Genomic DNA, 12,150 nt, shown 5'->3' with positions numbered 1-12,150 from the left:
CCCCAACCCTTCCCAGTGCCTCCAACCCCTCCCAGTGCCCCCAACCCCTTCCAGTCCCCCCAGTGCCCCCCAGTTTGCCCCCGCCTGGGACAAGGAGGCGTGGGCGACGCTGAGGCCGTTTATGGGGCTGGCGGGATGCATGGACGCTGCATTACAAAACGAGGACCAGTACATACATACGTACATATATATATAGTATATACACCCACAGGTATACGTGTGAGATTAAATAACCCCAGCACCCCCCCGGGGCTCTTCCTCCCCGCCCCCCACTTAAATACTTCCCCCCCCCCCCCCAAGTGGCTCCAATCCAGTCGGACACACACCCCGACCCCATCCCTCCCACGTGCCCGTGCCCTCCTCCTCCCCCTCCCAGTATAACCAGCTCTGGCTCCCAGTTGCCCCCACATCCAGTTACTGTCGGAGACTCGGTACTTTGGGGGGGAGGGGCGAGGGGGCAAAATAGAAACGAAAATAAAGGGATTCCCCCTGGGCCGAGGGGCTGGGACCCCCCTACCCAGCTGGGGTTGGCCAGTGGGGGGGTGCATCCAGCCCCAGAGAAATACTGTGATTTATTGGGGGGGAGGTATTTACAGTTGGGGGGGGTAAGAGCATCGCCCCCACCCTGGAGGAGGACCCCTGTGCATTATTCCCCCCGCCCCCAGGGAAGGCGAAAGCCCTGGGCTTGGGGAGGGTGGTGGCAGGTGCTAGGGGGCCCTGGGGGCAATCCCCCCAGCCGTGCCCCTGCAGTGGGGTACCAGGAAGCCCCCAGATCCCCGGGGGGGTCGCGGAGGGGCTGGTGTCACCCCCATGCCCACTGCAGAGGTTGGCAAAGGCTGAGGGGATCCTTCTGGCCCGGTGGTGGTGGCACTGGTGGGGTGGGGTGGGGTGGGGGGGCACCTTGGGTCCCCCCCTCCATGGCGAAGGTCCGTGGTGTCCCAGGCACAGAACCCGAGGGGGGCACCTCGCTGTGGGACCGGGGTAAGTCCGCAGGGGCGGGGGGGCAAAGGCAACCAGCCCCTTCCCAGCCGGTGCTCCAGGTGAGTCCCAAGAGGAAGAGCTGGGGGGAGAGGGGGGGGAGAGGGGGGCGCTTCCAGCATACCCCCGCTTCGCTGCCCAGTATGGCTCACATGTTGGGGGGGCAGTTCTGTCTGCCCTCCCCCCCCCCCAACAGCGTCCAACCGGGGTGCCAGCTCTCCGGGGTGCCAGCTCTGTGTCCGGGGGGGAAGAGGGGGTCAAGTTGAAGGGAAGGGGGAGGCCGGGGGGGGGGGGGCATGCCCCCCGCCCCAATTGGTCCATCACGTCACCACGAGACTCACACTGGACACAGACACGAACGCGGGGTGTCCGCACCACCCCACCCCCCCCGGACACCACCCCCCCCCCACAAGACGTGCCCTGCTCCCCCCTTTGCTGTCTGTGCCCCCAGGGGGGAGTGGGGGGCACCAGGGGCTTTGGCGGGGGTCTTGGCTCCTCCCTGGTGGGAAGGGGGGAGGGAACGGGGACAGGGCTGGGGGAGAGAAGCCCCCCCCAAATCGCTGTGGTTTGAGGGTGGTTTAAGTCGGGTTGGAATTTTTCAAAGTCTGCAGCTTGGCCTCCAGTTCGGAGATCTGAAAAACAGCAAAGGGGAGAGAGGTCTCAGCGGGGGGACAGGGGGGCGGGGGGCGGCACAGGGCCGGGGTGGAGGGGAAGGGGAAACAGACACGGGGACACGGAGACACGGGTGTGGGCAGAGACATGGGCATGAACATGTGGCCGGGGGGGACAGGATGAGGGCATAGGGATGGGGACATGGGGGGGGACACGGGGGGGACACTGGACTTGGAGGGCGCACAGGACAAGGGGGTCAGGACACAGGGGAGCTGGGGTGGGCAGAGACGAAGGGCTGGGGGGATAAAGGGGGGATGACAGGCAGGGGGCCAGCACAGACAGGGTGCTGGAGGGCCGGGGAGGGGCTGGGGGGGCACAGGGCTGGGGGCACAGGGGCGGGCAGGGGGGCTGTTGGCAGGCTGGGGGTGAGTCTCTGTGGGACATCGGGGGATGCTTTGGGGGTGACAGGAGGAGGGCACAGGGGTGGGCAGACTGGGGGGCTCTGCTGGGGGCCAGGGGACCTCCCTGCTGCCCGCCTGCACCCTGGTGCCCCCCAGCTGGGCAGGTGCTGGCCCCCCGCTGCCCCTCACGGCAGGTGCTGCGGGATCCTGGGGGATCCACCAACCCCGCAGAGGATCTGCTATGACCCAGCACAGCTCTGGTCCCACACGCTGGGGGGGATCCAGTGTAGCTAGCATGGAATCCAGTGCGATCTGTTGTGGGATCCAACATGACCAGCATGGGATCCAGAGGATCAAGTGTGACCGTGCCTTGTGCAGATCTACCAGGAACCACTGCATGATCCCGCACAAGCAGCCTGGGATCCAGTGCCCAAGATCTCTTTTGATCCATTATGGGATGTCAGACCCTGAAGCAGGATCCACTGCAACCCAAACCCTAGGCAGATCCACTGCAATCCAGTGTGGGATCCAGTGCCAGGAGGAGGATCGGGCGTTCGCCAGCACCCGATCAGATCCACTGCGATCCAGTGCAGGGCACAGTGGCAGGAGCACAATCCGGTGGGAGCCGGCACCCAAAGCAGATCCACCGCAATCCGGCATGGGATCCAGCAGCCGGAGCTCAGTCCGGAGGGGAGCCAGCGCCCCATGCAACTCCGCTACCACCCGGCGTGGGATCCAGTGGCTGGCAGGAGCCGGTGCCTGAGCAGATCTGCTGTGATCCATCCTGGGATCCAGCGGCGACAGGAGCCCATGGGCCGCGACGGCGGCGTGGCAGGAGCGGCTGGTGGAGCGGGCTGGGTGGCGGGGCCGAGGCTGGGGCCGGCCGTGCCCGGGGGGCTCAGGGGCAGCCCGCGTCCCGGCGCCCAGTGCCCACCTTCTCCTGCAGCTTCTCCATCTCCTCCTTGTGCGCCAGCTCCGACTCCTCCAGCACCCGCCGCTGCGCCGTCTCCTTCTTCAGGAACTCTATCTCCCTGTGGGGGCCAGCACATGGGTGCACGTCACCCACACCCAGCACCGGGGAGACCCTCGGGAGGTGGGGCAGGTCAGGGGGGACCCCGGGTGACAGGGAGGGACCGTGCTCAGTGGGGTGGTGGTGCCCGGGGATCTCCCAGGGGACGGTCCCTGCCCAGGGGATGGTCCATGCCCACGGATGAGGGATGCCCAGGGACGAAGGAGTTGGTGCCCCAGGGATGGGTCCATGTCAAGGGGAAGATCCCTGCCCGCGCGACGGAGGGTGCCCAGGGAGGATTTGGTGCTTTCAGGGATGGGTTTCTGCCCAGAGGATGGTCTGTGCCTGGGGAACAGTTCATGCCCAAGGGATGGGCCATGCTCAAGGGCAAAGGGCGCCCATGAAGGGGTCAGTGCCCCACGAGTGGGTCCATGCCAAGGGCATGGTCAGTGCCCAGGGAAGGGTCCATGCCCAGGGGGATGCTCTGCGCCCAGGGAGGATCGGTGCCCAGGGCCCAGTGCTGCCCTCACTTTTGCTGGTACTCCTTGATGAGCCTCTTGGCCTTGCTGTACTTGCGCTCCAGGGTCTGGTACTGGGCCTGGGTCTCCTTGAGGTGCTCATCCACAGCCTGGCAGAGGTTCTGTGCCTCCATCCAGTACCCCTCCAGCTTCTCCATCCGCTCCTTGTTCTCCTCCACGCTCTGCTCCAGCTGGGCCTTCTCAGCCCGCCAGCGCGCCTTCTCCTGCTCCAGGCAGTGCAGCTGGGGGACAGCAGGGTCAGGGCATGGCATGGCATGGCCAGGGAGCAGGCATGACATGGCACAGCACGGCACGGCACGGCACGGCACGGCACGGCACAGCACGGCATGGCACAGCACGGCATGGCCAGGCATGACACGGCATAGCACAGCACGGCACGGCATGGCCAGGGAGCAGGCATGACATGGCACAGCACGGCACGGCACGGCATGGCACGGCATGGCACGGCACGGCACGGCATGGCACAGCACGGCATGGCCAGGCATGACACGGCATAGCACAGCACGGCACGGCATGGCCAGGGAGCAGGCATGACATGGCACAGCACGGCACGGCACGGCACAGCACAGCACGGCACGGCATGGCACGGCACGGCATGGCCAGGCATGACACGGCATAGCACAGCACGGCACGGCATGGCCAGGGAGCAGGCATGACATGGCACAGCACGGCACGGCACGGCATGGCACGGCATGGCACGGCATGACCAGGCATGACATGGCATAGCACAGCACGGCACGGCACGGCACGGCATGGCCAGGCATGACACGGCATAGCACGGCACGGCACGGCACGGCACGGCACGGCATGGCCAGGCATGACACGGCACAGCACAGCACGGCACGGCACGGCATGGCCAGGCATGACACGGCATGGCCCAGCACGGCACGGCACGGCATGGCCAGGCATGGCACGGCACGGCACAGCACGGCACGGCACGGCATGGCCAGGCATGACATGGCATAGCACAGCGCGGCACGGTGAGAGGGCTGGGGAAGATGTGGGGAGGTAAGAGGGGATCGGGGAGATGGAGACCCAGGGGGGGCCAGGGAGATGGAAGGGGGTCCCGTCTGCCCGCAGGGAGCCAGGTCACCCACTCACCTTCCTCTTCAGCTGCTGGATCTCGGCCTCGGTGACGGCATGCTTGATCTGGAGCTGCAAGAGAAGCCAGGTGTTCAAATGGGGCACGCGGACATGCTGCCATGTGTGGACACGCTCCCCTGGCAGCCCCCGTCCCCTCCTCACCTCCTTGAACTTGTGCACCAGCTTTTCAGGGTCCATCTCCACAGGGGAGAGTGTGTCCTCGTTCTCGGCCAGCTCAAACACCTCAATGGCCATCTCCCCGCTGGGGAACATGGGGCTCATCTCCTCCTCCTCATCTGTAGCGTACTCGCCCGTCTGCAGAGGACATGGACTAGCGTTGGCACATGGTGGTCCCCAGCCTGACACCCCAAACCCATCCCACCTGAGGAAACTGAATCACCAGCCCCATATGGGGTGGGGGAACCACATCTGTCCCCTCCTGGGTGGGTGCTGTCCCACTCACCTCCTCGTCATCCTCGGTGTACTGGGTGTAGCGCTGCTCGATCATCTCCCGCTGCCACCGCTCCTGCTCCAGCGTCTGCTGGATCAGCTGCGCCACCTCACTCTGCTCCCCTGGCTTCTCCCGCCCAATGAGGAACCTGTGGGGACAGCAGGGCTCAGCCGGGGGTGGGGGGCTCTGACCACGGGGGGGGGGGCAAATCGGGGACACCCAGGTGGCACATCCAGGAGACAGTGGGAAGGCTCAGCCAGGGGACGCCCAGGTGGCACAACCAGGGGACATCCCTGCTGGGACAGGCAGTGTTCCTGGGGGGAAATCCCAGGGGGGGAATTATGAGGCCTCTGGATGAGTTGGGGCGCTGAGGGGATGCTGGGATGATGGGGGGGGGCAGAGAGCACTAGGGTGGCACAGGGCAGACAGTGGGCATGGGGACTGGAGGGACAGAGGTATTTTGGGGCAGGGGGACAGCCCAGCCTGGGAGCTGGGGTGCTCTGGGGACAGGCCATGGGGCAGGGTGCACAGGGGCGGTCCCCCGGCCCCCCAAACACCCCAGCCCTGGGCCCTACCGGACACGGCCCTTGGTGTTCCTGAGGACGGAGGCGGCGAAGCTCTGCGTCACCCCTACCAGGCTGGTGCCGTCCACCTCCACAATGAGATCATTCACCTGGATCCTGGGGACAAGGAGACCATCGCAACGGGCCCACCCCTTGCCCACCTCCCCAACATCTCCCACCCCAGGGAACATCTGGCACATCTGCCTGCTCCCACACCAGCTTCTCCATCACCAGCCAAGCCCACAGGCATGCGGCAGTGGGGACCGTGGTGGGTGTTTGGGGCCAGGCAGCCCTTACCTGCCATCCCGGTGGGCCGCCCCACCCTCTGTCACCGTCTTGACGAAGATGCCCAGCTTCTCCAGGCCCATGTCGGCCCCTGCGCCCATGCCAATGATACTGATCCCCAGCCCTTCGGAGTCTGCAGAGACAGACAGCTGTGTCCTGGCAGGGTGCAGCAGCCACCCAACATCAATGGAGTCACCTCCAACCCGTCCCCAAGGTGCCGCAGGGGCGCTGGGGCGCGGGACAGAGTGAGGACCCACCTTTCTCCAGCTCCACAGGGAAGAGATCAAGCCGCTCCACTCTCTTCTCCAGCTCGTACTCGGCCGACGCGGCCATGGGGTCGACATCTTCGTTGCGGCGGTCGTAGTCTTCGTTGGAGTAAGTGCTGAAGACCTGCCAGGGCGGAGGGAGCTGCTCAGCGAGGCACCGGGATGGGGCAGACAAGCACCGCAGCCACCCACAGCACCGGCAGCCCGAGGGGGCATCCCGGCGTGGGGGGAGCCCTGGGAAGGGGCATGGGGGGCATTACTGAGCCTGTGAGATACTGGAGAATCCCCCCCCAAGAGTGAGGGGGAGTGTGAGGAAACTCAGATGGTTTGGGGGTGGCCCTGGCAGCAGTGATGGTGCCATGCCCTGCCCACTGTTGGAAGGACAGGTGGATGATGGATATATGGATGGATGGATGAATGGATGTACTGAGGGATGAACAGATGGACTGAGGGATGAATGGCTGGATGGACGGATAGATGGATAGCTGGATGGATGGAAGGATGGAGGGATGGAAGGATGGAGGGATGGATGAATCGAAGGATGGATGGATGGAAGGATAGATGGATGGATGGATGGATGGAAGGATGGATGGATCGAAGGATGGAGGGATGGATGAATCGAAGGATGGATGGATGGAAGGATAGATGGAGGGATGGATGGATGGATGGATGGATGGATGGATGGATGGATGGATGCATGGATGGGTGGATGGATGGATGGATGGATGGATGGATGGATGGATGGAAGGATGGATGGATGGATGGATGGATGCATGGATGGATGCATGGATGGATAGATGGATGGATGGATGGATGGATGGATGGATGGATGAGTGGATGGATGGATGGATGGATGGATGGATGGGTGGATGCATGGATGGATAGATGGATGGATGGATGGATGGATGAGTGGATGGATGGATGGATGGATGGATGAGTGGATGGATGGAAGGATGGATGGATCGAAGGATGGAGGGATGGATGAATCGAAGGATGGATGGATGGAAGGATAGATGGATGGATGGATGGATGGATGCATGGATGCATGGATGGATGGTGTGTGCAAGCACTGGCTGCTCTGTGACACAGTTTGGTGTGAGCACAATTGGCTTGTTCCCCTGCTCCTCCCCTCTCCTTCCCTAGTCAGGGGCTTCTCAGCTCTCAGCCCACCACCTTCTCATGGTCCAAACGGCCCCACGGGAGCAGGGAAGGGCCCTGCTCTCAGGGCAGCCTCACCTCTGCCCTTCCCTGCACCTTACCCCTGCCTGGATACCTCCATCCAAGCCTGAGCTGCCAGCCTGAAGCCCAGGGACCCCAACCCACCATTGTCCCTGGGAGAGGTAAATCCCACCCTAGGTGTGGGGGTTGGGGGGGTTGGTTTATTCCCCTCATTTTCCACCTGGCAGGTTCAGTTTCCACCTCCCTGTGCTCGCCTGGAGGGATGCCTGGGCACAGGGAGCACCAGGGACTCTGCAGGCCTCGGGGGTCCATGGGCCACCCCTGTGCCCAGGTCTCTGTCCCTCCCAGGCCCACTGTTCCCCATCAGGCTTCACTTGCAGGGTGCTTGGGCACTGAGGAGGGGTCAGCCTTGGGGCTGGGGCTGCCCCTGTCCTCTGGGTCTGGGGACATTGAGGTCCCCAGCCACCTTCAGTCCCAAGGGAGCAGGGATGGGGACGCCTGGGACTGCCGAGGCCTCGTGGCAGCCCCATCCGAGGCCAGGGACGGAACCCAGCACGGGGCATCGAGCCAGAGCGGGGCGACGGAAGGCAAAGGAAGTCGGGACCACACACGTACGGTCCTCTAATGTGTTAAATCCCGGGGGACACTGACCCCCATCATGGGGCACCCCTAAACCCTCCCACACCTGGTCCACAGGAGTTAGCAGCTCAGGAGGGGCTGGGGGCAACCCCACACTCACCCTTGGGCTGGGTGCCCTTGTGCCAGGCACTGAGGTCGGACAACGTCCCCAGCCCAGAGCCAGGAGTGGGGTGCCTTTTCCCCGCACCCTGGGGGGTTGCCAGCAGCCCTCCAGATGGGGACAGGCTGGCCGGGCACAGAGCCTGGCAGATGTCTCCAGAGGGGCCCCAGCTTGGTGATGCCGCCGGGCGAGTGGATTAGGGACAAGACCACAGCGTGAAAGCCTCGCAACAAAGGGTACAAGGGATGAGTGTCAAGGGCCATCGCACAAAGCCCGGTGACATTCACAGATGGGCAGGATCCACCCGGGTGGCTCCCAGGAGTGCTGGGGGTGAGCAGGGCAGGGGACATGCCTTCGTACCCCGTCCACACACAGTCCCCGGGGTGCTGCAGGCACCTGAGCCCACAGCTGCAGGCACACATCCTGGCTCATCCTGCTGTGCCCCCCACCCCTGTCTCCAGGTCTGGGGGGGGTGGGATGTGCCAGGGGCCTGGAGGAGGTTCCAAGGGGGAAGCAGCCGGAGCCAGCACAAGCCCAGGGGAAGGGGCAGCATGTGTGCCCCACCTCAGGGTGCAGGGTGCCCACCTTGGGGCCCGCGCTGGGACTGGGTGGGGGTCCCCAGTGCTCCTGGCCCTAACCGCTACAGCAGGTTTGCGGGGCTCAGCATCACCCGTGCACCCAAGGGGGAAGCTGGAGTGCTCAGACGCTCAGGTTCCCTCCCCACCGTCTCATGTGGGACCCCAACCATCACCCCGAAGCGGAATGTGGGCAAAAGCAAGAGGCTAAAGGCTGTGCTGGGGCGAACAGGGCACCCCAAAAAGCCCAGCTGCCCATCCATGGAGGGGACACCCTCCCCAGGGCTGGCCTGGCAGGCTCCCATAGGACCAAGTCTCCCCCCAGCATGCAGCCACCCAGCACACTGCCACTGCTGTCCCCTGCCCGGGCCACGGTGGTCCCCGTCCCCCCATCCCAGGTGGGGCCACCCACCCGCTCTGACTCAGAGCCAGAATATAGGCCGAGCTCTAAAAATAACCCAGCTCCGGCACAAAGCAATCGCTGCTTCTCCGGTTGGGGGGATACAAGCAGGAGAGAACACCCCGAAATAGCTGCACGGCCCCTTCCCACCCCATCGCCACGGGAGCATCCCAGATGGGGACCCCAAAACCAGCCAGGGAACGGGGGAGACGGGCGATGCTACCCCCGCCCGGCCATGCCGCCAAGACACTTCCCCTTCCTCCACTTCCCGAAACAGTCCTGGGTGCTGGGCTGGGCCCATGGGCAGGGGCAAAAGCCCCTCCACTGCCACCTCATCCCCGGGGACCCGCGGTTTGGGAGGATCCCCAGCACCGAGGGACCACAGGGGACCACGGGCAGAGGGTGGCGGTGCAGCCACGGCACCCAGCACCCTGCACCCAGATATTTCGGGCATCCCCACCCAAAATATGGGGTGGGTCTTGGCCCGTCCCAGGCATGGCAGTGGGTTGGCAGCGGGTGCTGCGCATGGCCCACTCCAGTGAGTGCCAGCACCACCCCTCCCCATCACACCGGCCCCGGGGGGACCCCTCGCTGGTGGGGGTGCTGTGCCATGCCAGGGCAAGGGCCTTCATTAGCCAGCTCGTCAGGCCTGGGTGGCCGCCCTCATTCCCCCAGCACAAGAGTACGGCCAAGCGGGATGCCAGGCCCTGTGGCTGGGGGGGGGAGCACAGACCCCCACCCCACATCCCTGTCCCTGGCACCAGTCCCCTCCAGGGGTCATCCACCCACCCTGGGGTACCCCCCATCCCCAGCTGCCGCCCACCCCAGGCTGCCCCCCCTCCGCAGCTGCCCCTCCATCCCCAGGCAGTCTCACCTGGATGGGGGCTGTGCTGAACTGGATCTTGCGGTTGGGGACAGGCTCCTCTTCCTCGGACAGCCCAGGGATCTCCACACAGCCTGACTCGGGCTCGTACAGCCCTTCAGCCTCCTCTTCCTCCTCCAGCCCACTGCCCCCCGAGTCCTCCCCGAGCCCACTGTAGGCACTTATGTCCACCAGGTCCGCCTCAGAGAAGTCCTCCTTCTTGGCCTCCTCGTAGGTATCGCCCTCCTCCGCCCGCTCGCCCTTGACGCCCTCCTCGCCTGCAGCTGCCCCCAAGCCCCCTTCCAGCCGGGGAGCGGTGGGCACCTGACCCTCGGCCCCCTTAGCCGGCTGGGGTGCAGGCACTGGTTCGCCTGCCACCGTCGCCTCCTCCTCCTCCTCCTCAGCCTCACCGCTCTCCTCCACCTCCACCGGCTTGATCTTGCAGACCTCCTGCACCCGTGGGGCAGCCGTCTCCTTCTCCGCCGGCCGGCCGCTCTTCCCCACTGCCTTCTCCTCCTCCGGCGGCCGGCTGCGGGCCAGGGCAGCGTGGCCATCACCCAGCCGCCCGGCCTCGGGGCTTGGCAAGAAGACGCGGGGTCGCTTGCCCACCACCTTGGCATTGAGCGGTCCTCCTGCTCGCCCGGGTGCCTTGTGCAGGTTGTTTCGGAGGTCGGCCTTCTCGAAGACAGCGCTGAGCTGGCTGACGGTGGGCGAGACGGCTTCGGTGTCTAGCTTGTCCAAGGACTCGGTGCTGCCGTTGAACCTCACCACCACGTCCAGCTTACGGTCCTGGAAGCCAGCTCGTTCCTTGCGCAGCAAGAGCTTGGTGGTGGTGGCCTTCTCCTGCGGGCTCCTCTCGAAGATCTTGCGGGTCTCCTGCAGCTTGGAGAAGGGCTTGTCGGGCTTGGAGTCGAAGCGGCTGACCCTCTCCGAGACACTGGTGCCCAGCTTGAGGAGGCTGCCCTGGTCCATGCTCTCGCTGAGGCTGCCGGCGCGGGGCAAGGAGAGGCGGACGGGCTTCTCCTTGGCCTTGGCCAGGTCGCAGGCGCCCTCGGGGCCGGGCGCCGTCCCCATCTGCAGGAACATGTTCTTGATGCGATGGACGTTGGAGCCATACTTCTTACCCCGGCTCTTCTTGCCGTCTTCTCCGTCAGCCTCCTTTGTGGGCGCCAGGGCCTGGATGGTGGCCTCGTAGGCATTGCGGTGGGGGGACGCGCTCCGCAGCCCCCCGCCGCCCGCCGCCCCGCCGGAGGGAGCCCCCCCGCCGGCGGCCGCCCCGCCGCCTGCCTCCGTCCTCAGCATGCCGGCCCCGGGCCGCGCCGCATCGCCCGCCGCCGCCAGCGCCGCTCCCCCCGCCCGCCGCGGCCCCTCGCCGCCTGCCGCGGCGTGGGGAGGGGGCGCCGCGGGGGGCCGCCGCACACCTGCACCGGCCCGCGGGGGGCTGCGGGGCCCGGTCAGGCCATGTCCATCCCGGGGGGGCCCTCCGGCCCGGCCCTGCCTCCCTCCTCCCTTCCCCTCCGCTTCCCCTTTCTCTGTGGCGGCGATGGAGCCGCGGCGGCTGCGATCCGCCCGCCCCGCTGCCCGCAGCGCCCTCTGGGTCTTAGCGGCGCCGCCGCCGCCACCGCCGGGACCCCGGCCCCGCTCGCCGCCCCCCGGCCCGCGCTCCCCGCGCTGTGCCGCGCCGCCTGGCCCCCTCCCCCGGCCCGCGGGTGGTGCCACCCCCCGGTCTGTCCCCGTGTCCCCCTCCGGCTCTGCCTCCCACCGCGCCTGCTTCTGCCCCTGTCCCCCCGGTCTGTCCCCGTGTCCCCCTCCGGCTCTGCCTCCCACCGCGCCTGCTTCTGCCCCTGGGCCCCCCGGTCTGTCCCCGTGGCCCGCGGGCTGGTCCCGATGGCCCCTCGGTCCCGTACCCCCACCCCCACCCCCGTCTGCGACCCATACCCCCTGGATCTGCCCCTACCCCCTCCTCCCTCCATGCTCCGTGCTGTCCCCACATCCCCTGTTTTTGTACCCATGCCCCACCGTCCCATCCCCATAGCCCCCCGGGTGTGTACCCATGCCCCCCCCCTCCTGTCCCCGTGTTCCCCCCTCCTGTCCCCATATCCCCCCTGAGTCTGTACCCACATCCCCCCATCTCATCCCCTTAATCCCCCCCGAGTTTGTACCCACATCCCCCCATCTCATCCCCTTAACCCCCAGTTTGTACCCACG

General features: G+C 66.2%; 1 protein-coding gene across 2 annotated transcripts; it reads right to left on the bottom strand.

Moving 5' to 3' along the window:
* Positions 1-418: 418 nt before the first annotated feature.
* Positions 419-11,634, bottom strand: LOC308055574 (neurabin-2-like). Of its 2 annotated transcripts, XM_080369710.1 has the most exons (10): positions 9,955-11,633; positions 6,179-6,311; positions 5,934-6,054; positions 5,649-5,753; positions 5,086-5,221; positions 4,785-4,937; positions 4,641-4,694; positions 3,531-3,760; positions 2,926-3,022; positions 419-1,610 (listed from the first exon to the last, which is right to left on the bottom strand). In XM_080369710.1, exons 1-10 carry the CDS (start codon positions 11,242-11,244, stop codon positions 1,557-1,559), a joined length of 2,373 nt encoding a protein of 790 aa, XP_080225836.1. In that variant the 5' UTR covers positions 11,245-11,633; the 3' UTR covers positions 419-1,556. The 2 variants fall into 2 exon arrangements, with proteins under 2 accessions (XP_080225836.1, XP_080225837.1); XM_080369711.1 differs by lacking the exons at positions 2,926-3,022; positions 3,531-3,760 and having other exon boundaries at positions 9,955-11,634.
* Between the last annotated feature and the right edge of the window lie 516 nt (positions 11,635-12,150).

This window comes from Falco punctatus (genome assembly GCF_963210335.1).
Source record: "Falco punctatus genome assembly, chromosome: 19".
Classification (NCBI taxonomy): Eukaryota; Metazoa; Chordata; class Aves; order Falconiformes; family Falconidae; genus Falco; species Falco punctatus.
This window is presented reverse-complemented; position numbering and strand designations above follow the sequence as displayed.

What these genes read in the sequence shown, in the direction of transcription:
- LOC308055574 (XM_080369710.1), bottom strand. Translation starts at nt 11,244, where the DNA reads ATGCTGAGGACGGAGGCAGGCGGCGGGGCGGCCGCCGGCGGGGGGGCT. An exon ending in ACACCGAGGATGACGAGGAG is followed by an intron (nt 4,938 to 5,085) that starts GTGAGTGGGACA and finishes TGTCCTCTGCAG; the next exon opens with ACGGGCGAGTACGCTACAGA. An exon ending in ATCAAGGAGTACCAGCAAAA is followed by an intron (nt 3,023 to 3,530) that starts GTGAGGGCAGCA and finishes TGGCCCCCACAG; the next exon opens with GGAGATAGAGTTCCTGAAGA.